This window comes from Melanaphis sacchari, unplaced genomic scaffold (assembly GCF_002803265.2).
Source record: "Melanaphis sacchari strain LSU unplaced genomic scaffold, SCAv2.0 Contig25_pilon_pilon, whole genome shotgun sequence".
NCBI lineage: Eukaryota > Metazoa > Arthropoda > Insecta > Hemiptera > Aphididae > Melanaphis > Melanaphis sacchari.
This window is the reverse complement of record NW_020271133.1, coordinates 299,643-325,930: the sequence shown is the minus strand read 5'-3', so window position 1 is coordinate 325,930 and position 26,288 is coordinate 299,643. Positions and strand designations below refer to the sequence as shown.

The 26,288-nt window shown below is 25.6% G+C and overlaps 1 protein-coding gene across 5 annotated transcripts in view; it reads left to right on the top strand.

Annotated features, from left to right (window-relative positions):
• LOC112595183 (piezo-type mechanosensitive ion channel component-like) overlaps nt 1-26,288 on the top strand; it is a 37,791-nt gene that overhangs the window by 10,355 nt on the left and 1,148 nt on the right. Inside the window, exons 1-38 of one of the 5 annotated variants that reach the window (XM_025340306.1) lie at nt 1,980-1,995; nt 3,396-3,452; nt 3,523-3,540; nt 6,838-6,961; nt 7,048-7,151; nt 7,219-7,485; nt 7,584-7,701; nt 7,837-8,033; nt 8,207-8,355; nt 8,425-8,568; nt 8,652-8,815; nt 8,889-9,031; nt 9,114-9,290; nt 9,355-9,463; nt 9,562-9,752; nt 9,880-10,081; nt 11,244-11,339; nt 11,488-11,653; nt 11,744-11,929; nt 12,003-12,178; nt 12,298-12,451; nt 12,706-12,869; nt 20,195-20,340; nt 20,421-20,476; nt 20,818-20,843; nt 20,913-21,088; nt 21,156-21,244; nt 22,089-22,350; nt 22,414-22,580; nt 22,666-22,959; nt 23,024-23,171; nt 23,247-23,458; nt 23,516-23,674; nt 23,739-23,865; nt 23,921-24,165; nt 25,004-25,188; nt 25,272-25,514; nt 25,590-25,818. In XM_025340306.1, coding sequence (XP_025196091.1) covers nt 3,396-3,452; nt 3,523-3,540; nt 6,838-6,961; nt 7,048-7,151; nt 7,219-7,485; nt 7,584-7,701; nt 7,837-8,033; nt 8,207-8,355; nt 8,425-8,568; nt 8,652-8,815; nt 8,889-9,031; nt 9,114-9,290; nt 9,355-9,463; nt 9,562-9,752; nt 9,880-10,081; nt 11,244-11,339; nt 11,488-11,653; nt 11,744-11,929; nt 12,003-12,178; nt 12,298-12,451; nt 12,706-12,869; nt 20,195-20,340; nt 20,421-20,476; nt 20,818-20,843; nt 20,913-21,088; nt 21,156-21,244; nt 22,089-22,350; nt 22,414-22,580; nt 22,666-22,959; nt 23,024-23,171; nt 23,247-23,458; nt 23,516-23,674; nt 23,739-23,865; nt 23,921-24,165; nt 25,004-25,188; nt 25,272-25,514; nt 25,590-25,818 — 5,870 coding nt within the window. In that variant the 5' untranslated portion in view covers nt 1,980-1,995. Of the gene's footprint in view, nt 1-1,967; nt 1,996-2,703; nt 2,833-3,395; nt 3,453-3,522; nt 3,541-6,837; nt 6,962-7,047; nt 7,152-7,218; nt 7,486-7,583; nt 7,702-7,836; nt 8,034-8,206; nt 8,356-8,424; nt 8,569-8,651; nt 8,816-8,888; nt 9,032-9,113; nt 9,291-9,354; nt 9,464-9,561; nt 9,753-9,879; nt 10,082-11,243; nt 11,340-11,487; nt 11,654-11,743; nt 11,930-12,002; nt 12,179-12,297; nt 12,452-12,705; nt 12,870-20,194; nt 20,341-20,420; nt 20,477-20,817; nt 20,844-20,912; nt 21,089-21,155; nt 21,245-22,088; nt 22,351-22,413; nt 22,581-22,665; nt 22,960-23,023; nt 23,172-23,246; nt 23,459-23,515; nt 23,675-23,738; nt 23,866-23,920; nt 24,166-25,003; nt 25,189-25,271; nt 25,515-25,589; nt 25,819-26,288 lie in introns of those variants that run through there. The other 4 variants (XM_025340304.1, XM_025340307.1, XM_025340302.1 and 1 more) reach the window with 4 other exon arrangements.

Genomic DNA, 26,288 nt, shown 5'->3' with positions numbered 1-26,288 from the left:
TTTTGTGTAGATACAAATACTGAGTGTATGAGTATAATGATTTGTTTTCATCAAATACGACTATAAAAAATATTTTCTTGTGTTTTTAAAATTTGGTTAATATGCAATCTTTATATGTGGGTCACAGGTTTGCCACCTCTGATAAAGGGTTCTTGAAAATTACATTAGTATATTTTATTGTATGTTTTTTATTAGAAATTGTTTATATATTTATTATAAGTATTAATTATTTAAAATTTAGATGAGTTATAAAAAAACATACCTACCTAATTTATAACTATTACAAAATAATTAATTTACCAAACAGCAAATAATATTCAATTTAATTCATAAACATTCATTTCAAGTCAAACTTATTATTAACTCATTATCACAATATTTTTTTAACTATTGTATAATATAAGACTACTCTCTATAATTTTAGCTCTGTTTATGCAAAAGAAAAAAAGTTTATGATTATATAATATAAATAGGAGTTTACTTATTAACCAAACCAGTTCTTATTAAAATTATAACTATTATTTAATCTGTTTTTATAGTTGAATTGTATCCATTAATAATATTTTGCCCTAGTTGTGTCCGCGATTTTCTTACATATATGAGTTGTGTACTGGTTAGTAATATTAATGCATACTAACTTTCATTCCAATTTTTACTGACTGAAGACTATCATTTATATAAATGGTATGATTAAAAAATATGATATACATTATTTATTGTTCTAAAATTTATATAATTTTTTTTTAACTTTATAAAATGGGTAGATTTTATTACACCAATTGTTAATAAACTCAAGAAATGATATATTTTTTGCTTCATAGTAAGTTATTTTATTTTTTACTAATAAAAAATAATTTCGTCTTTGTTAGTTTTTAACAGCCTAATGATTACTTCCTAATTTGTAGACAATTTTGAAATTATGCTCAATTGAGCATTATGAATATTTTTCTAATACGATCTATATCTGTGATAACAAATGTACCTACTGTCTTTCACACAACTTTCGATGTAGAATTTTACATGACTTTTCATTTAAGTCATTGAAATCTTTACATTTTAATTTTTTACTAACATTTTAAAGGTTTAAAAAAATTTTGTTGTCTTAACTTAACTTTGAACAGTCGCTAAAAAACCGTGGACGCAACTTGGTTGTTGTCACGTTTATTTTTATTTTTAGGGACATAATTTGTATGTACCCATTTATTTTTTTATAGTTATCAATTGTTTTATAAACTTTTGACATATTTTTGATTTACTATATAATATTTATTTAAACTACAACTAATATTTATATATTTTGGTTTTTATTAAATTTCTAAATTTAATTAGCAATAAAATAATTAATTATGTTGAATGTAATATTAAAATAATTTTAAGGTATTTGAGAGAAGTGTGGTAAAATTGATAAAAATATAATTAATTTACTCTTGTAAATTATTAAATATATTTAATATTTATTAATTAAAACAACAATTTTAATTATTCATCTGACAATTTTGTGAATTTGTTAAAAAAAAAGTAGATAGGCACCTTTTCTTAGCTTTATGCTTTCGTTTTCAATAAGAACATTCTTTGTCTGTTAAACACATTTTTTGAAAGGTTTACAATTATTTTTTATGTATTTGTTAAAATTGATAAATCTACAAACTGTACATTAAGATTAAGTTAAAATTATTTTTATTTAATAAAAAAATTTTGAGCATAGTATTACTATTAATTATTGTCTCTTGTATCTACTGTCTTAAGCTAAAATACTCATAGTTTTTAACTATAATAAAATAAAATAAATAATAAACTATAAATGTATAAAATGACTTTAAAAAATAAAAGAATAATAATTGTATTCTTAACATCTTCTTAACATATAAATCACATCAATTCATTTTATAAATACTTTAAAACTTTCTCTTGTAAATTAGTTTACAGTTCATGATCTAACATCTTTAATGCATTTTGATGTGAACGATTGCGTTCACAAAGGAAAATGTTTAAAAGGTATGATATTATATGTAATTTCCTGTGTCTCGAATAATATTTTCCCTTACTTTTTTTTATTTGCCTATGTCGGTTATGCAGTTATTTTTATATTTATTTTATGTTTGGCTATAGTGTTATTTTATTAAAATAGTGAACATGTCTTTATATACTATAATTTAGTTGAATGTGTAGATAATTCTTTAATTGTTGGTAGATGAATATTTTAAAAACTTAAACAATAGATTTAAATATAAAATACTTTGGTAATGTTTTTACCTTAATACAAATTATGCAGTGTTTCTTATACGATTCTATGTATAATAAATTAATGTAGGTATCAAACTGTAACTATTTGTTTAAACATCCCGTGCATATAATGGAAATGGGCGCATAGTAGTGTTGATGTTTGACAGTTTTTACAACATTTACACAATGTATGGGAGTTATTCATAAAAATAAAATAGCTTAGAATCTATATTAAGCTCAAATTTTAGTTTTTTTTTAATGTATTGCCATTATTAACTAAAAATATTGAGATTATTTTGTTCTAACACAATTTTTGTGTTGGGTCTGAAAATAGGTACTTACACATGGTGTATATCTACAATATTTATATAGTTATTGGTTTTAACTTTTGATCTATTGAAAGAAAATATATTGTTCAAGTTTTGTATAATTAAAAAAAATACAATTACATTATCTTGGAGAGTTTTGTATAAATTACAGGATCTAGAAACAAAGGAACCATTAGGAATGACTCGGCAAGTAACAGTTCGTTTATCTCAAAAAGGTCCCAATAGTTATTTCTTTCGAAATAAAACAAATCGATGGCGTGCTGCCACTCGCAAAGTTTGCGTATGTTAATGTTATTTATCCACATTTCGAATGTGTTTTGTGTGAAAAGTGCACTGCTGATTTATTCACAAGTTTTAATGTTTATAACACTTTATATGCCAACTGTATAATGTTTTATGTTTTCAAGCAATATTTTGTTATATATAATTATTGGTTTTATGATTACTAATTAGGTTTCACAATTTGAACAAATTCTCTATTTTAAAATAAAAGGTTATTTTTATTTGCACTGCACATACATTATACATACATTATTATACATTATTTTGTACAGTTAAGATAAAATAAAATGACAGCTGTATTATAATATAAAAGAAACATTTAAAAACAATTTAGTTTAAAAAAAAGTTACGAATAGATCTGTTAGGTACCTATAATATATAAAATATTAATTTATAATCTTTTTCTTTATGGTTTGTTAAAAGCTTTTTTCGTGTTTAGTTGCTGTATGATTGTTTTTTAAATTGTTTGGAGCTCCATAAAATTATATATTTTGTTTTGTATGCATCTGTTAAAATGATATGGCATACTATTTATGTTGCACTGATTAATTTATATTTTAGATGCACGCTTCTACAGACCAATTCTCGGCTCATACTCAACTGACGGAAAATACGCCTGTATGTACATAATAGCATTGTGTTGTTTAATTATATATTACTATTATTTTAACCTGAATAAAATTAACAGGATGTACAGCTAAAAGAGGTAAAAGAACATGTTATAGATAATGAAAAAACATTTGGTACCTTATCATTCAAGTAAGAGTTAACTAATCTGGGGATAGTTTATTACATTGATTAAAAAAATATGTATAAATCATATCGTTGCTTTATAAAACTCACGTACACATTTAGCTTATTTTTTTGTGTTATGGTTTGTATATCTATAACAAATAACGCACTTGCAATTTATAATTTTTAAAAATACTATGATTATTATTAAGGTTGGAATGTGTATGTCTTTAAAAACTCTAAAAAAAATTCATGAAAATATGTCCAGAAAATATCAAAGTATATCCTTAAAAGAATCCAATATGATAAAATGTATAAAAAAAATTAAAATATTCATTCAAAATATGCTCAACATTTTTAATTTATTATTAATTTTCACCACACATTTCATGTAAATTATGACTCCAGTAATAACTAACACTTGTTTATTATCAATGGGTATTGTTTTTACCTGTGTATATATGTAAAATATTCCATTTCTTTAGCTCCTTCACATTTTTTTCAATCCCAAGAATGATATTAATATTAATATAAAAACTGATGGATATGCAAACTTTAAATCACTAACTATGACATTATTATTGTCAAAAATAATAATTTTATGTTCACTGCAATTACTTTACAAATGCTTTTGAGTGAAACTTAGTTAACTAAATTATAATTTTAATGTTTCAAAGTTATATACTTTATATTTCAATTTAACGTGTTTGACTAATATCACAGTCCTGCGAAATATTTTATTTATTTTTTGTCTGTATAGCAATACCTGAACCTTATAGATCTTAATGCGCAAAATTCAAATTTGAAATCTGTTTGTCTCTATCACATCTAATTTTTTTACAATTACGATTTAAAGATAGTATAACATTTACATATAAATAATACATGCAATAGGAATAGACGCTAACTGGTTTTCGTTATGAAATAAAACACCTTTTAGACTTCTTTTAGATGAAACTATAAACAAACTCCATTCATTCACATCATATTTGCCTAAATATTGAATCAACCCAGAAATATTACTAAAAATACAAGTCATCCTTCCTTTTAAAAAAAATTATTTGTATTCCATTTCATGATTCCTGTACCAATAAAAAGTAGTACCTTTTGTAAGTAAATTTTTTTTCTTTGAGTCTCAAACCCAAAATTTCAACTGCCTCTTTAGTAAAGATTAAGTCACGTACTAAATCAATTAATTCAAATTGATCAAAACATTTTGGAGCATCTGTGGTGTCAAGTTGAAAGTCTTCATCATTATTTCTAAGATTGTCATCGGAATCTATAGAAGTATTGTGGTTTGAAATAGTTTCGAAAGTTTCTGACGGTACAGGTACTGGTAATTCTAGGCCATGTGGTATAGGTCGTAAAGCAGAAGGTAAATTTGGATAAATTAACTTTGATTTTTTTTTTATTATAACTGAAAATATCAACAATACAAAAATAGCAATCGTCAATATGATTTTTTAGTTCTCGCCAAACTATTGGTACTCCAAAAGGCATTGATAAACGTTAACTTTGTTTCCAATTTCGTAAATTTTCAATACAGGATCAACAAGCAGTATGGGGTACCCATGATTTATTTTGATTTCCTAAATGAATACCAAAGTATTTGTGATATATATTTTTAACCGCATATTATTGTATGACTATACAGAAAATACAATATTTAAAATTCAAATTGGAGAAAAACTAGATGTGTCAGAAAAAAAACTAATTGCGTATTTGAATTCAGCCCGTTAAAATCTATACATATAAGTGCAATAAGTTAAAACAGCAAAGTAGTCGTAGGACTATGTAATCAATTAACAGTCATAACAACTTAAACATTGAACTCTCATACTTACCTTTTTTAAATATATTTTAAATACACATTTCTGTAAAATATCTTAGTAAAGTATATGTGTATTTAATATTTTTCTATTTTATTTTACTTAATTTAAAATGAGCAATAAATAATTGGCACAATAATGTTTATGTTTTTAATATTAAATACTCAAATACATAAATATTATATAATATTTATAGATGTAAAGCAGGCTGAATTGTGATCTGAACTTTAGAAGGAATAGGCAAACTATCTCCCATTTATTTTAACATGCTAAATAAAAATATTGTGTTATAGTTCAAATACTTATAAAGTATGAAAAAACAGTGTATTCTAATATATCTTGAAGACATTTTCCCTCAAATTCATCTAACAGATTTTAAAAAATTATCTTATTTATTGTTACTTTAAAAAGTTGTATAGATTTTATAGAAATATATTTGTATTAATTAATGGTTGTAATAATTGTATATAACTATTACATATTTAATATTTTTTTTTATTCTTCAAAATTTAAATATTAATTTTATTATTATTTTTAATCACATGCTTTTTAATGAAAAATATTAACCTGGAAAGGCAACTTTAATTTTAAAGTAATATTAAGCTGATTTTAAGTTTAATATATTTATATCAGTTAAATAAAGAATTAAATTAATATATTTTTATATTTTAAACTTATATAACATACATATAATAATGCATATTTTAGATTCCAATTTAAGTGATAAATGTTTTTATTTTTTACAATACTTAATGTTTTACTTTTACCTTAATGTTGTTTTTTTTTTTTTTTTTATGAAAATTTGCATAGAATAATGAATGCTATAAACATATATAGTAAGTCTTTCTACTAATTTTAATTGGTGCTTTGGAGAGAAGGTTTTTCAAATGTTGTATAGGTAATTTTCACAATAAATTAAATTAAGATTAGGTTATTTATCCATGTGTACATTATTATTTATACTAAATTCAAATATCAAATAATATTTAAAAACTATAGATAAATGTAGAAAAAATTAATAAATTTAAAAAAGCAATGTTTTAACTAAGCTCCACTCAAAATTATTAAAAAAAAAAAAAAAATGTTTTCTTCAATAATAATTATAAATTTGATGTTTGATAAAAACAAAATTATATAATTAAAATACAATCATAACAAATTTTAATAACTTTAAAATTGTATTTTTGTAACATATGGTCTATAGTTTTATGATTTATTCAAATGCATTTCTATTTAAATTAAAGCTCATCAGTTGAGAATATTCAGGGTATTAATATCTATGCATTAACATTTTAAAGCAGCTGTACATCATAATATCACATTAACATTAAAAATTCACATTTATTTTTTTATATATTACTTATAATATAATGTGATAGTCACTTAATATATAAAAAAAATATGTTATCAAATATTATAATATAAAATTGTATTTAAAATAGTTAATTCGTGGCCAAAAACCCTTGTATACTACTAGTCCGACAACAACTGACAGCCCATCTTGTAGTATGGTGGAAAGTGAAATCCAGAAACCTAATACTGAACAAGATGGATACCATGATGATAGTAAATATACTTTCAAATTTAAAATTATTCAACAATCATTTTTACTCTGTTTAATCACATTTTTTTTTTTTTTTTTACATAATTAGAAGAATACAAATCAAATATATTTTATTATTTGATGGATGTTCTGAGTACTGTGTCACAATTTATCACCCGCACATCATATATTGGCACTAATATTGTAATGATGGTAAGGTCATTTATATTTATCAATCATTTTGTGTATTAATTTGCATATTTGTGGATTTATTTAACAGGCTTGGAGTATTACTTACCACAGTTGGTTAACATTTGTACTGCTATTATGGGCTAGTATTTCTTGGATGGTTCCTCAACAAAGAAAAACAATGTTAAGATCATCACCATTTTTAGTGTTCTATGCAGAGTTTTTACTGTTATCACAATTCTTATACGGAATGAACCTAAATGACTCTGAATTACCTCAAACCATTCAAGATTGGAATTTAGAACAAATTGGTTTCACAAAAGTTCTTCATTTTCCCTGCAAGCCTTTAATCATAAAGGTGATATATTTTTAATTTTTTTTATAGTCAATATTACCTGGTTGATAATAAAACTTAATTTACATTTAAACTAATTCAACGGCTTTTATTAATCATAGACATTATTTACAACAATGTTCTGGATAACAATGAGACAATATATGCAAGAAAGGAGGGAAGCTAGAAGTCATTCCGCCGTAGCTAATATGATTCAAGTTACAGTGGGAACAGCAACAGGTAAAACTATTCTTATACAATCGATAAGTTATATCAAAATATACTATGTTTTTCTATTAATTCATGAAACTTTTTTTAATTTTGTTCAATTGCTTAAGTAAATGTTTGAATTTTATATATTTTTTTACGTTTTAGCTATGGGAGGTGATTCTGGCACAAAAGGCAGTCGATTAATGCAAAGACTTGGCGAAGAAGCTAAAATAATTCTTACCAAATTTTGGATATGGGTTGTGGCATTTGTGCTATTTGGAATTGGCATAACTGGCCAACGAATGACAATATTCCGAATAATATATATGGCACTGGCATTAATATTTTTATTAACGTTTCAAGTAAAAATGTTACCCATCTTTTTATAGTGTCTCACAAAGATTTTTTAATTTTATACTGGATCATATTAAAATACTCTTATAAAATTAAAAAACCTCTTTGAACACCTCTGTATTTTTAAAAAAAAAATTTCTTTTTAATTTCATTAAAACTAATTAAATTTGTTTTATATTAGTTGTCCTGGGTTTTATGGAGAAAAATTATGTATGGATTTTGGCTTACAGTCATAATTTATTCAATGCTGATATTAGTTATGACATACACATATCAGTTTGATAATTTTCGAGATTACTGGGAAAAGTATCTAAAAATTCCACCTACATTGTAAGTCAATACATTGAATATAAAAAATAAATTATTTAAACTATAAATATTTTTTTTTTTTTTTTGTAGACAATTAGATATAGGTTTAGAAAAATTTGAAACTGGTGAACTGTTCGTACGACTTTTGACGCCAACATTTTTTGTTATCATTACTGTTGTTCAGCTTTACTATTTCCATAAAGATTTTTTGGCTATATCTGATATTAAGAGCCGGTATGTTTAATTTAAACTCTTAAATGTAATATCAAATTATAATTTTTTTAATTTATTTTTTTATGTACATAAAAACTTTACAGAGGTACTAGTATTGTTAAGCCAACCAAATCAGGTAATTCTTCTGCTTCAAACAGTGACAAAGAATCAACAGACTCCAGCATTTCACTTACAGATAATAAATATCAAAAAAATCCTCCACGTCAAAGTTTTATATCCGAGAGAAAATCTTTTAAAGTCTTCAAAAGTAATTACTGTTACTTTTTATTTTATTTGTTTTTTTAAGCTTTTAATTAATAACTTTATTTATTTGATATCAGATCTACCAAAGGTTAAATTACGCTCATTTTTTAAGATGCTTAAAACAATTTTGTCTTATATAATTGAGCTAGCATGGTTATATGCTGAATTACACATGATAAAAATCATATTGTTATGTGTCATGTTTTTAGCTGTGTATGAGGTAAGCCAGTATAATATTGGTATTATTTTAAAATGCTCAACAATTAAAATTATATTTGTTTTAATTTATCAACTGTTTTTAGGTGTGTTTGGTTCATTTTGTGTTGGTTGTATTGGTGACTATTTCATTAGTATTTAATAGTCGTATACAATCAATTATTGTCTATATTATATCCGTTTATGTATCTATATTGTTACTTACTAAGATGATTTACCAAATTGAATATATACGAGAGGGTACATGGAACGTCACATGTCCAGTACGTATTTATCATATAATTAAATATAATTTCATAATTTTATACTGTTGAAATTGTATTAAAGGACTTTCATGATCCAAGTAAAACTAAAGATTATAATACAGCTAATTGGGTAGGATTCAAAAAGTCTACAAATAAGGTTTCTTTACTCAATTTACTTAAAGGATATATATGTAAGTATTAAGTATTTTAAACATTAACATTTTTCAAACCTACTAAAATTGTAAAAGAACAAATATTGATACTCATAATTATGTACTTTTTTTTACAGCTATAGTTTTTGTCATAACATTGCATAGGGTTGTAATAACTCGGCAAAAATATAAGAGACATTTAAAAGGTAGACCATTGTCAAAACCTTTAAGAATGTTTCCAGGTATTACATTTAAAGATGTTGACCATGATATTCCTCATTGCTTGAAGTATTTATTGAATTTTGGATTTTATCGATTCGGTGTAGAGGTATTATTTGATATTTAATAATTTTCTTTATTCCAATATTTATGATATTTGTTATTTATTATTTATATAGGCTTTATTTTTTTTTTTATTTATTACCTTTTATATTTCCATATTATTTTGTTTTTAGATAACTCTTATTGCTGTAGCAGTGCTTGTTGGAACAAGAATGGACTTTTATGCTGTACTTTATGCATTATGGTTAATGACTTTTGTAATGTTATCAAGGGCAACTTTAGCAAAAGTGTGGATAGTTTTTATGTTTTTTGTTGTTGTTACCATACCATTGCAATATGCTATTGTCATTGGACTACCTCCAGATCTTTGTTTACGTAAGAAATAATTAAAATAATTTATCGAAATAGTTTTACAATTTAATGTATATATATATACTCACATTTTAATGCCTTCAATGTTAATCTAAATAGTTTATTTAGCTTATTAGTTTATAATTAAATTTGTTTTTATAAAAATTAACTGTATTATCTAACTTTGCCCATTAAAAATAAATAATAATATTAAGTAAATGGTTCTATAAAAACAATTTAAAGTATTGTGGTATGAATAAGACATTAGACATCACAAATTGTATTCTTATTTGAATATTAATTTTCTATTAATAGAAGTCTGGTTGGATCAGTTACATTTATCATATGTCAATGAGACAATTGTGACCACTTTATTAGATAATGGCTATAAAAATGTATGTATTGTCAATCAAATATAACTGAAATTAATAACTATTGTATACTTAATAGAAACATTTGGTTTCATTAATACATTTTAGATTTATCTGCAATTATGTGATTTTACATTTTATTTTTAAATAACATTTTAATTTTTACATTATTATTAAATTTAAGTGGGTGGCCTGGTGTGGCACGGTGGTTTATCTCAGTCACTAATGTGTTCTGAGGTCAACCATTAGCTGACATTGCTAGCTCTCGGATGGGTGGTCACCCGATTTCTTAGTGACAAATTTATGGTGCACACAAATACACAACACATATTCCATCCTTACAAACCTTACGGAAAAAAACTTACTGTTCCTTTCTACAGATAATAGCCTAAATTGCCACGTTTAAAAAAAAAATTGAGTTAATGTAATAAATATTTATTTTGCTGCTGTGCAAAATAAAATTATTTCTTACTATAAATTTATAAACAAATATTTATTAAATATTTTCCTTTTATTTATTACTAACATCATAAACAAAAATAAATTTTTAATGTTTTTAGTGATCACTTCTTGGGTTTAATTTGAATTTTTTATAAACCGAATGATTATTATTTATGGTTTCCACATCCAAGTCTAATATTGCTTGTTTACTTTTCTATCATTAATTTTTTTACAAAAAAAAAAAAAAAAACTGATTATTGCAACAAATTATATAATTTCCTATAAATATAACTATTACACCTTACAAAAAGCTCTGCTTTTAATATTGATGTTTTTTATTTAAACATTATCATTTATATTTTTTTCTATTATAGAATGGCCATGGGATGAAAATGAAATTATGAAGAATTTCCGTGATTGGATGTTTTTGCCAGACCCTGATTCACCTCCAGATGCATACAAATTACTATGTAAGACCTGTTTACATCATAATATATTATTTAAGTATTCTAATACTTAGTTTAATGTTTTATGCTTATTTTATCTAATAGATTGAAATATTTGTAATATAATGTACATATTATAAAATTTAATAAGAAAATATTATGTATTTTGAAGGTGATTTTATTGTATTATTGTTTGTATCTCGTCAATCTATTGTCTTCAAAATAGAAAGAAGACATATAGATGTAGAATACCCAGGAGGAACAAATCGTTCAATTATTGAAGAAGCTGAAAAGCCTAGTTTTATAAATCCGGTCCCCGACTTTGTATCTCATATAAGGTAATTTTAGTAGCATAATAGAACATTAAACATATTTACAATATTTTATGTACTTAAAAATAATTATAAATTTATAAATATTTTCATTAGATCATGGCTTGATATATTAAAACGTATTGTTCTCATTGGATTTATTTGGTTCACATTAGCCATTGTGTTTTTGGCTGGTACCAATAGAGTTAATCTATTTTCTCTTGGATACCTAATAGGTTCTTTTATATTTTTATGGCAAGGCAATGATTATTATCTTCGACCAGTAAATGTTATTCTTAAATGGTAATGTATTTATTATGTTTTAAAACTATAATTGTATCATTCTTATTTTAACCATGCAACAATTTTCTAACAGGTGGAATAAGTTAATACTGTACAATATAACTGTTATTACTTTGAAAGCTATACTCCAAATACCTGGTTGTATTTTTATGAATTACATGAAAATGAATGCTTGTTGGATGATACAACTATTTGGTATTTCTTGCATACAAAAGTTTTCTACTAACCATGCAGTTGTAACATCATTAGGTACTTAAAATTATTTTTATTTTTATTTCTTTAAAAATATATTTAAGTTTTCTTGAAATATTAGTACAAAATTTAAATTTAAAAAAAATGCATTAATTAATTTAAAAATATTTTTCCAGACAATGATGATTGCGAGATACCAATTGAGCATGTTGGCTTAGCATGGGATATTTTATGTTTTGGATTTTTAATCTTCCAAAGACGTCTTTTTAACAGTCATTACTTCTTTAGAATTGTAGATGAAACAAAAGCAATGGCTATATTAGCTTCCAGGTAATTACAATTTAGTATTGTATGTTATTTATATAAAATATAAATAATGATCAATTTTCATAGAATATTTATTAAATAATTTAAAAATTATAATTTGTATTAAATATATACATATATTATATAATTAACTTTGAAACATTTAAATGATGCTTTATAAATAATATAATAAAAGTTATTCTTAACCAGTATTAGTCATATGAAGCATTACAGAATTTAATTTTTTTTAATCTAAATTCAAATTTAAAAATTATTAGGGGTGCTGAATTGATTCAAGAGCTTTCACAAAAACGAATCCAAGAACAGCATGAATCAGAACGAAAGGTCCTGGAAAAAATCAAATCAAAAATGGATCGAATCAAAGCTACTCAAAAGAAAATTCAAGGTTTTGGAATTAAGGAACCGGAATCTCATGAAAAAGGTATATTGGTGTATTTTTTATCTTACTGAAATCAAATTAACTTTATTTACATCTTAAACTTATCTATCTAAATAGGTAATTATATATATTAAGAAGGTAAAGTTAATGTTATGTATTAAATTGTAAGTTTTATCATATTGAGAATATAATCTTAATAACACTGCAAGACAGTTAATAATCTTTCAGAAATTAAAAGTATGAGATTAAGTTTAATGTATACATGGGAATTTTTGGTATTTTTTTTTGTGTTTTAAAAATTTTTTTTTTTTTAATTATTATAAAAAATACTGAAAAATACTAACTATACGTTAGTGCAGTGGTTCTCAATCTTTTTTGTATGATGACACCCTAATATAGATCCATGAAAATAGCGACACACTAATTCAGGCCGCCTATAGATACAATATAAACATTTTTTTGCTCATTAATTATTTAAAAAACTTTGTGTCATTTAATATTAGTATTTCACGTGACACATTTGGACTTACTTCGTGACACACCAGTATGTCGCGACATACCGATTGAGAACTACGGCGTTAGTGTGTATCGATTAAAATCGGAAGAAACAAAACAAATCTAATTTTCCAGATATGATGGATGTCTGAAAAGGTTATGTTCATAATTTGTTTTTTTGAAAAAATAAAAATTGTCTAGTATAATAATATCATTATATAGATGATATTAAAACATATTTTTATTCACACAACTAGGTTTTACAAAAACGATAGATTTGACAATTTTTTTCGGTTTACTATCCGACGTCCGTTTGATTTTTGATCTTTTTTTTTTTTTTTAAGGAAATTCCCCCCCCCCAGATATCTGTGACCCGTACGAGATACGCGTGCGTCTCAGAGTATCCGTATGGGTTTTACTATTTTGTTTTTTGCTCCTCTCTGAAAATTTATCATCATAATATAGCTGTTTCGATTAATGTTTACCACACACACACACACATACGCACACACACACACATACGCACACACACACACATAGGTATCGTTTACACGAACCCGTAATAATAATATAAAATCGTTGTGTGTATTTTTTCGCTGCGTGTCGGCGCCTGCGGGAAATAATAATACCGAAAAAAACAAACAAAAAACAAAAAAAAAAAAATACGAAAAAACGCCGCCGTCTCCGCACACATCACGACGATGCGAACAACAGCCGAGGAAACCGCGTTGGCCCCGCTGGCCCGCGACCTGTCCGGCAGCTCGATCGTCCAGAGTTTTCACACGCCGCTCGAAGACGAACCGCCCACGCTGTCCTACCTGCAACCGCCGACGCCCACGTCCACCGTGCTGACCGTGTCGCTGGACGGTTACCTGGACCCGCAGCGGATGTCGTTCAGCAGCACCGCGCACCGGCGGCCACTGTCGTTCGACGAAAGCGCCATTTATTCGGGCGCGTTTTCGCCGCCGCCGACGGTCGCGCAACACCGGCGGCAGTCCTCGCTGGGCGTGCCGTGCACCTGGTACCCGCGCAAGCGGTCCGCCTCGGCAACGTCTCACCATACTTGTGTGTACCCCCCCCGTTTTCTGCTAATGCGTGTTGCTTGCACAACGTTATACCACATACCACATACGTTATATCATATATACTTGTATTATATATATATATTATACGAGTACAATATCGTTCTCGTACCAATATAATATTACCTATACAGGATACGTATGTCCGGTACCTATGCGAGTCGCTTACCTTCTCGAGACCGGCATATCGCTTTGTATATACACACACACACACACACACATATATATATATATATATTTAGCTGTAAATATTGTTCCGGCTTTGAAATGTCTTGATATTATATCTATTTTGTTTTTTTTTATTATTATGTTGGGCGACCGTTAAACATTTGTACGGGGAGGTTTTCGTATCGCCTGTGCCGCCCCCGTACGGGTAGGTAGGTACACGTATACCTTATGCCGTCGTCGGTTTTGATTTGATTCGACTGTCTTCACGTGGTTGCACGTATTCAGCCGGCTCGGGGCTTGATACGAGAGAGGCACCGGCAGAAACGGCAATCTGTTGATAAAGAGCAAAAACCGTACGCGCTATAAAGGGGTCGTCGCGGTACACACAGCGGTGCCCCGATCGACCTGCTTGCGGACAAGGCAGTTGCGAGGGCCTGAACGCCGGGTTCAAACCTTGTACCACGGGACTCGGAGTAAGCCCCGTCGAGTCGGCTTGCTAATAGCGCCTCGACGCACCGAGGGTGCTGGACCCGAGGCGCACGACCGCGTGGACTCACCGAGGACTCGCGCTCGCCCGCACCGGGAAAGGCACACTTGAGGAAGGACTCGTGGTGGCTGTGGGAGTACCACCTTAGTAGAAGGGGTCTGACTCAGGTGATAATCCGTCGGGCTCTGGCCGCGGCGGTCACTCATTATGGCGCCCGAGGTGAGGCGGCGCCCCGGGCAGGACCCCCGGAGTCATCCGGGACTACTGCCCGGAAGAGACAACCCCGCGGTTACATAAAGGGGCTGAGTGTCTCCGGGGCAACCTGGAAGAACTAGTCGACCCCGCAACACACGGAAAGATGTCTTCACGTGGTAGATAGTCATGCGATATCGTTATCCGTGACAGCGTGTAGTTGTTATGGTATTGTTCACGAGTTTCACTAACTTCATATTTGATCAAATAATCGTTTTCACGTCTGTCGTAGAAAATTAACTATAAATCTACAACGATGCTACAGAGTATATAGATTAAGATAAGTCAGAGTGTTACCGTCAATGATAAACGTCAATTTTTATTCTTAATTTCCTAGGAATATACCTACTTACAACGCGCTTGATTTCTTTAGACGATCACACGATTGACCGGTCGTGTTTAATAAATCCATGTTAAATAAGTAATATTTTTATTTTATTTAACCAAGACATTCTTGACTTTTATTTACAGTTAAAAATTCTGATTGATGCCATTGATTTTCATAAATTAAACATTAAAATGTTGCATTGACCTCTTTTAATTATTTGTGTGTTTCTGTAGGTACTCTACTAATCTCCGTAGATTTATTTCGTTGCCGCCTTCAAGCTTAATAATTTTTTTAATACCAATAATATTTGTTTACGTGGATTTATTTCCGTCCATACAATAAATAGAAATTTACATCATTGACGGTGATATAATACACACACACACTATATATGTCATTAATCATTAACACCATTTATGTAATACTAATTATCATTGAACTAAATTTGAAAGCAAAATAACTGTTTAATTAAATTCATTAAACAGCTCGGATTTTAGTAGAACCACTAGTGTTAAACATATTATGCTCGAAATTCACAACAATTATGGTATTTAATACAAATATTTTTGCCGTGCTTTTTTTTATTGATGATTTTCATTTTAAATCAAATTTCAGCTTATTGTATTTGTATACAACTGGAGATAATAATAAAAATAAACCAAATCAACTTCAGATGAAATATAGATGTGCTGTTAGCTGATATTTGAAATCTATGGTTTGTAACTATTATGTACTCTCACAGACTGATAGAATATGTGATGTGCTTTAACACTAATAAGTCATAAACCAGCACTAACATGAGTTAGCTTTCTAAATTTGTTCACTAAACCACTAGCCACTACAAATGTGTCTTCATTAGATGTCTAATTCTCTACCATTTTATTTAATATCAATTCATAATTTTCATCTGACTTGTTGACGTCGTCAAGTATATCAATCTTAATAAAAGTATTGAAAATCATTTTTTATTCCACGTAGTATTTGATAAATACATTCATTACACACTACTTATTGCACGAACATTTAATTAAAAGGAAATATTTTTCGAAATCTATTAATTACCTACTTATATATGAATAAATTACTTGATAATTTACATTATTTAACTGTTTTATTTTATTTGTTCAATTTTTAGGTATTTTTATAATTTAATTTTGATTTATAAACTTAAAAGTTTATGACTATACTAAGTAATACATTTATGCATATTTCTTATAATTTTAAAAGCATATTTAGTGTCTATTTCAAGGTTTTTTAGGTATATAAATGCATATTATTTAAGCTAGCTTTTTAAGTTCCTACAAATTTAAACTTAAGTCATAACTCATAAGCATAGTCAATTAGTATTATAAATTTTTAGTGGAATGAATAAAAATCTTTAAAATTTAACATACTACTATAAAAACATGATTATACATATTTAGTTTGCTTGTTTTTAAAAACTTCAAATAGACTCTTAGTAGTTAGTATTCAATTTTTTTATTATCATTGATTACTATATAATATATACTAATAAACTATTGTATATTTAATCAATGTTATTATTAAAAAAAAATTATAATAAAATACTTTATTTAAAAAAACTTGATGAATTTTGGATAAACTAAAAAACTCCTAAAAACAATTTTTAGATGTATTTACTGTATAATTAAAAAAATATATATTGAAAAATAATAAAATAAAAAATATATAAAATAAAATTATATTATATTATATTATATTATTTATTATATTATATAAAATAATATATAAAAAATATATTTTGAAAAAACTGAAGTGTTACTATAAGATTCTTTATAAGTGGTTAATTTCCAATTTTAAAATATCAAACATTTATAGTCACAGTATTTTTTTATGAGTATTTAAATTTAAAATTTTATTAAAATTTGTTAAAATATCATAAATTACATATTATTTTTGTCAAGAAATTTATAAAAGTTTTTCTGTTTAAAATTAAGATTTATAAATATAATAGAAGGTTCTTTGTACATTTTCAACCTATATTAAAAAAAAAAATTCTATCAAAAAGTAAATTAATTATTTATGATCATTTTAAGTTTAAATTTTTTCGATATTGTAATTCACCTGTATTAAATTATTTCTAATCAAACAATTTTTGACATTTCAAAAAAAAAAAAAATAATAATAATAATAACAGTAGATATTTCTAATTTACACCAAAAATTCATATTATTATTTAAAATGCTTAGTATAATTTTTAATAACTAAGATTTGAAAAAATAATAAAATATTTCATACTGGAATTAAATAATTTACAAATGGTACAAACATAATTTTTTTTGAAGCAGTTTAAGAAGTTCAAATTTGAACAATATAATTTATTTTAACGTTGAATAACAATGTTAATTATTTATTATAAATCTAAACAATTATTTATGGAGATTTAAGACTTTAACATGTATTATATTATGAATACTATAAGCAATGACATTTTGATTAATTTTACGATTTTATCTATTTATACAATGAACCTATTTTTATACTGTTTTATAGTATTTATAGAAAGATGTTTTTAAATGTTTAGTTTTATAAATTAATATAATATGATATAAATATATATTTTTAACAATAAAATAATTATTTTAAAAAAAACCCATATCAACTTACCTTATTACTATAATCAAAATTAATTATTTTAATAGCTATGTATATCAAAAATATATCATGAAATATTGAAATATACTTAGGTTGATAGACCTTCTCCTGTCTGAATCAATTTTTATTTTCAATGATATATCATTGAATTTAAATTTAACACACCCATGATGATGACCTATTCAGCACTTGATGCATAGGCATATGGCAGAATGGTACCCAATTGCCTTCCTTTTTTTGCATTGGCAAAATTGTCGTTTCTTAGTCAAGAAAATTGAAAATGTAATAGAAGATTCTTTGGGAGTTGTTCTTATGAAAATTAAAAACTATAAAAAATAAATTTGTCATAATCATAGAATGAAAATGGTGTAAATAGATACTCGTATTATCATAACAACTAAATACTCATAATGTAGTAAATATAATATTTTCAGAAAAACCAATATCAACTTTCTGTAATATTAAAGGTAAAATAAATGACTTTTATAGTTAAATCAAAAACCATATTATAAAATATACTTAATGATAATATAGTTTGACACTCTGACAAACTATCTCAGAATCGTTTTTCACTTACAATGATTTATCGTTGTATTTAAATTTAATATAACCAAAACAGTAAAAATTAGTTACAAAATTATTCTTTTTATACAGGTACTTTTATACATTATTTGTAAATAAATTGTATTAATATATTTGTTTTTACTTTTGTAAGATAAATTACTTCTTTTATTTTAAAATATACACTTAAAAAAAAAATGTATTCATAATATTAATTTTTATTAATGCACCTTCATTTTAAATAGTTATTAGATATTTACATTTTTAGCTTTGGGTTTAAATTCAGATAATCAATTAAGTGTGTGTATTTATTATTACATATTTTATGTACACATATGTGAGGAGGATATTTAAATAAGAAACTCAATTTTACATTTTATCATAAATACTATTTAATATTGCTATACTGAAAGTATTTATTATTAACAAACATTAAGTTCTTATATAGCAATTTTATGTGTTACAAATTATATTTCTCCTATTAATTTTATTTTAAACTTAGGTTATTATTAGTATTAAATTTATGTTAATGTTTACATTATCCAAAAAAATACTTTCATAATCATACATTTTTATTTAATTTTATAAATAGGTGCTTATGTACATTTCATTCCTTTTATGTATATATTAATTATGTATCAATGTAATATGTTTACATATGGTCACGGTAATATTTGTGTAATATTGATAATAATTGTATTTAATTAAATTTATTCAGTTTTCAAAATAATTTGTGCACATGGATTTTCAAATATTTTTAACACAGCACAATACTTTACTAATTTAGTCGTAATATTTAAAATTAGATTTAAGTGATTTTTTCAATAATATTAAGCAAATTAAATAGCTAATTTTTATTCAAATGCAATTTATAATATATTTTAATTCTAATGTTGGTAGAAACATACTACAATCACTTAAATCTGTATAAAATTTACTATTTTTAAATAAATATGGCTTAATTTTTTTTTTTTTTTCTTTGTTATAAATCCAGTAAGATATATTTTAGAATTTTTTTTTTTTTTATTTTATAAATTTATAAATCAACAACTATTAAGTTAAAGCATGAAGTGTTTTTTTTTTTTTTGAAAAAAACATTATTAGCGATTTTATGCACAATATTTATGTTTATTTTTAATCATGATTTTATTATTTTTGTACATATCCATTAATATTACAGTAGAACTTTGATAACTTAAAAACAAAACAGTTAAAAACAAATTAAATTTTCACAATACTGCAGATATATCTAATTTATATTACAAATTGAATAAATTCTCATTTGTTCAAAGTTAATTTTATAGTTCTACTGTATATTATTTATTTTCTTACTATATTATTTAATATGTATACTAAAAGTTATTTTTATCATTTACAGCTATTCGTTCAGGTGATTATTATATGTTTGATGAATTTGATGATGAGTTAGATTCAATTGTAGAAAAAGATAATGAATTAAGTGATGTAAGTGATGATTCACTCGAAGACTCGGATAAAACTGATACAGACCAATTTGTGTATAAAGTAAATATATTACAATAACATTAATTTAGTTGAGTTCATTACTTAAATCTATTCAGTCTATAATTTTTTTTTTTTTTTAGAAAAAGAAAGAAATAATGGATAAGTCAGTTGTTGGTGAAACAAGTAAACTAGCCATGTAATTATTAAACACAGATATTTTATTTTTTATAAAATAGTATTGGGAAAATTGTTTTGAGTTTATTAGAACTATGAATTGTTGTATTGTTTTGAGATAACATTTTAATAACTGCCTACCTACAAAATATTATACATTATGTTTCCACACTCAATTTTTTTGATTATTTTTATATTTAAAACATAACAATCAATTACATTTTTAAGTAAAAATTGTTCTACATTAATATCAAATACACTTTTTTCATAGTTCTTAAATAAATAATTTTACTTTTAAATATTACAATTATTATCAATCTCATAAAAGCTTTATTAATTTAATTATTTTTGTTTCTATCTTAGGAGTGATAGTGAGGATTTAAAAGAAGGTATATTATTTTATTAATTAAATCAATGTAATAATATAAATATACATAGTATGTATTGAACAATTTTAGATACTCAAGATGGAGATAAGTTAAAATCGTTCAGTACAAAAATTAAAGAGAGTATTAATTTGTTCATGGATTTTGTCAATAGTTCAACAAAAACATTGACTAGGAAATTAAATAAAATTTCTCGAGACTATAGATATGTTATTCGGACACTAGCAGTTGAAAAGAAAACGTTAAAAGTATTTGATTGCTAAAATTAATATTAATAATTGCATAATTGATTCTTTAATATAAAATGTATTTTAGCAAAATCGAGGATTTGGAATTGGTCTAAGAACAGGTTCATCAATGATTTGGCAGCCAATGCCATTTGTTGGTAAAAGTGTCACGTTAAGGTAAATAATACAACTCTGTAGTATGCATACTATTTATAATATTAGTATATTACCATATTTGAAATTATGAAAATTAATATATTATGTATATATTTTATATACATTTTTATTAATGAACTATTTTTTTTTAATGTTATTATAGATTACAATAAATAAATATTTTATAACAAGGGTTTGGATTTTAAGGCAAAATCCTTTTTTATATAATAATAATAGTAATAAAAAAATAATTTTTGAGTAAAAATGTGTAAAAATTTAATATTTAAGACAATAGATGTATTTTTTTTACCTTTTTTTACTTATAAATACATTTTTTGGCTTCTATACTTATAAATTCTTTTTTTGTGTTTAATTTACAATAAATTTGATAGTTTTATACACAACATGCGTTTTAACGGTACAAATCGATAAGATCTTCTGAAGACGGTGTATTGTTTTAGTCAATTATTTTTAATTTATTATTAACTGCAATATTTATCGATATCGCTAAATACATTATCGAGTATTTGGTATTGCCAGTTAATTAAACGTTTATAAAAGTACTTATACTTCGTATATATAGATTAAAATATGTTCATAATGTGTAGATACTAGATTCAAAATAGTTTGTTGGTTTACAATTTATTTTTTAATATTAACTAGTTAAAATATACAATGTGCAAACTAATTAATTTTTTAATACATTTTGTAATTGCATTTTTTATAAATTAAAAGCTTTTTTATTAATTTTATTGCCTTTAAATCCAAACCCTATTTATAATATATTTTAGTATTAAAAATGTTTTTCACTAATAGGACTTCAAATCCAAAGTACTAATATTGGATTTGTATTTATTGTATTTAGCGCTGAAAAGTTAGAAGAACTAGAAGAACAACAAGAATTAAACGCCTCCAATCAACCCCAGCTTATGCGTCTTGTTTTGGCTCTTTGGTTTGCAATCATATCTCACTCTGATTTGGTCTGTTATTTTATGATATTCTTGCATCAAATTAAATCTGCCACCATTTTAAGTTTGCCACTGCCACTGATGGTTTTTCTTTGGGGTACGCTCACTGTTCCTAGGCCAACAAAGAATTTCTGGGTCACTCTTATCGCATATACTGAAGTAATTTTGGATACAAAAATTAAAATATTTTCATATTATTATATAATTTTATATTTTAATCAGGTAATTGTTGTCATTAAATGTATGTTCCAATTTGATATGATACCATGGAATCAACAAGTTGTTACTGACAACATGCCATTCTTCTTGCCAAGAATTATTGGTATTGAGAAGAAACCAAACTATGCCACATATGATTTATTCTTGCTTCTTGTTTTGTTCTTCCATCGGTAATAACATTATTGTTATATATAAAAATGTATTACAGAATAATCCACAAACATATTCTACAGTAAATTTAAATTATTATTTTAGAACTATGTTAAAATCATTGGGTCTTTGGAAAAGTTCATTGTCATTTAAAGGAACACCTATTAACCAAATATCTTTATTTGATACAATCGACACTCGATGTTCAATGGGTTCTGAGGGCTACCAAGGATCTGTAGACAACGATCCAAGTACTGAACAAACAACTGTTGTGTTGGCTCCAGAATTTTTACAATCCAGTAACAAAGATGTACAATTAATTCAAAAGTCATATGAACAGTCATTTGATAAATCAAACTCAATAGATACTGAAAATCTCTTAGAAATAATGCCATTATCGTCAGTACAAAAATTGTTTATGTTTAGATTTGTTTATTATAATGATGTTTATTTTTATTTTTAGTCTCAAAAAGCATTGCAGTCCTCTAGTGTCTTTCTTCGAACAATTAATAGATTCAAGCTCTAGAGTCAATGCTGATGTTTATACTTATATGTTTTTGTGTGATTTCTTTAATATATTTGTTGTTGTTTTTGGATTCTCAGCATTTGGTGTATGTAATTTTTATTTAAAGTTAAATCAAATTTATTTTAATTATATACTAATTTAGTTGTATTTTTATTAATAGTCTCAAAGTGATGGCGGCGTGTCTCAATACTTTGAAGAAAATAAAGTACCTGTTCCGTTTCTAATCATGTTGACTCTTCAATTTGCATTAATCACTGTTGATCGGTTGCTTTATTTAAGAAAGTATATCCTGGGAAAAATACTATTCCAATTTGTATTAATAATTGGTTCTCATATATGGATGTTTTTCATACTACCTGGAGTTACAGAAAGGTAAAACTAATATGACAATGTTTATCAACTTTTTCACATTTTAATTTTACTATCCAGACAATTTAATGCTGTAATACCACCTCAACTTTGGTACATGGTAAAATGCTTTTACCTATTACTGTCTGCATATCAAATTAGAAGTGGATATCCAACAAGAATTCTCGGAAACGTTCTATGTAAAAATTACAATTATATTAACATGATTCTATTCAAACTGTAAGTTCTCTTAATATAATTAAATATTTAAGTTTATATGATATATTATTTTGACTGTTTTAAGTTTCATGTTATGCCCATTTGTATTTGAACTGAGAACAATAATGGACTGGGTATGGACTGAAACATCAATGACATTACCAGATTGGCTTAAAATGGAGGACATTTTTGCACATATTTTCCAACTAAAAGTATGATTGTATGAATATAAAATTATAAACAAAGTATTAACTTTTATTTTTATAGTGTTCGAGGCGTGTGGAAAATGAATACCCAAATCCCAGAGGAATTAAAGTTAAACCAGCTAAAAAATATTTGATTGGAGGTGGAACCTTGATTTGTTTAGTGACTGCTATCTCATTTCCACTAGTGCTATTTGCTCTTGGTAATACAGTAGGAGAACCTAATTTGCCTGAAGGTATCAATCTAAATGTTAAGCTTGGATCTAATCAACCAATATACACCATGACTATTGAAGGAACAATTCAGAAGTAAGTATTATTTTCAACATTAAAAAATTAATATATCATATTATATTAGTATATTATTAAATGTTATTCACATAAAATATAGGTATTTAATAATCAGGGCTCATAAATTAATGTATTTTAATATCAATATTTTGAAGTCATATTAAAAATAAGCTAACAGACATTTTCTCCGATATCACTGAATTCAATTAATACAATATTAATTTACTTATAATCAGTGCTTGATTTGGAAAAAAAATAGAAGGGGGACTCATCGGATGTTTGATAAACGAGTGTTCCACACAAAATTAACCGTCACATTATCGTGGGGGCAAATAGAAGGGGTACGCTAAAAAAAAAATTAAAAAAGGAGGACTCCGCCCCCCCACGTCACCTCAAATCAAGCACTGCTTATAATTGCATAGTTCAAAATTATATGCATTTTTGGCATAATTGTACACTTATTTTACATTTAAAAAGCATTTCAATTTTCTTTAAAAACATTAAAAATAATATGAAATCAACATGTAGATTACATTTATGTTTGAAAATATGACATAAAAAATAACGATTGACCAACAAATCTAACAAAAAATATTATAAATCAACAAATTTATTCATACAAGATTGAAATCAAAAATATTAGGATACAATTAAATTTTGTTGAAAAGATTAAGGAAATTATATATATATATATATATTAAATAATATAATTATTTTTATAATTAAAGGTATTTTATTGACTACTGTACATTTAAGTGAACGTTTGATTATTTTTTAAAACTTATTGATATAAATTTTCAAGCATTTATAATGCGTAAACTCACTAATTCTAATATTAATATATTATATGTTTTAGGTTTGATGAATCCGACTGGTACTCAATGATAAATGTTTACAAAAAGTCTAGATCAGCACAAACATTCTTATCAAACTATGATTATGAAGATGTTGGTGTATTTTACATAACAACCCATTCAGCAAATACATGGTCGATTAGTCCACCTGAATTGGAAAGCATGATTCAACAATTGAGTGAACCGAGTATGTTTTGAATAATTTTATTTTATTACTTGAACACAGCTTTAAACACTTCTAATTTTTATCCTTGATTAATGATTGTATAGATGCCTCTTACACAGTTAAAACTGATTGGGTTATTAATCGTAAGAATGCCTATGGAGAGCAACCAAAAGATGTTAAAGATAGTCATGAAATTATTATTAATCAAACAACTTGTGCAGAGCTGGCTAATCTCATTACTAATAAAAATCACAGCGTCATGTTGTATGGTTTAATACCCAAGTTTATTAAGGTCACTGGATTTGGAGGAGCAAAAGCTGTGTCACAGCTAATGATTAGTAATGAAAGTATGTAATATTTAGTTTTATAATTGTCAATCAAATTGATTTATTTTTATTAATCTTTTTCATTTTTTATTCTAGCCGAGCCATATATGAATGCTAGTGTGTTTTTAAATAGTAACAGTAATAACAATGACAGTGAAAAATGGTGGGACTTGTATGAAGAATGTCCTCATGAAAGCTCTGCTCGATATTTATATGATTTGCCCAAAAGCTCATGTATTCCTGGTGGTAACAAGCGTAATTTCACAATATATACATTTAATGACAAAGCATTTCCAGAAACGTTGAACATTATTAGTGGAAAAGGGTAAACAAATATTGTATTTAAATATATAATTCATAATTATTGTGTTAATATTTCTTATACTTTTTATTAAAAACCACTTAAAGAAAAAAATAATTATGAAATAACACTCGAATGATGTTCCCAATCTTTATCTACTCGCTGCACCTTTAGCAAACATTTATCTCAAATCGTTTTCTCCAAGTCGTCACAAATCTTAAAAAATAAATAAAAATAAATGAAAACCAGGATAAATAATCAGGTGTAATAATGTAAATATTACTTTTATTATAATCAAAGATATATGTATTATAAATTTGAAATAATTTATTTGTTGACATTCGATTAATGGAATATACTAACTAACTTAGTACTGCAGATAAGAAATATCTTAGTAAGTTAATCTAATCATTATTGTTTCCATTATATCACCATTGTCGCTGTCGTTTAAAGTTTAAAATTAATTTTTAGACTCCATAATAAAATTGTACAAT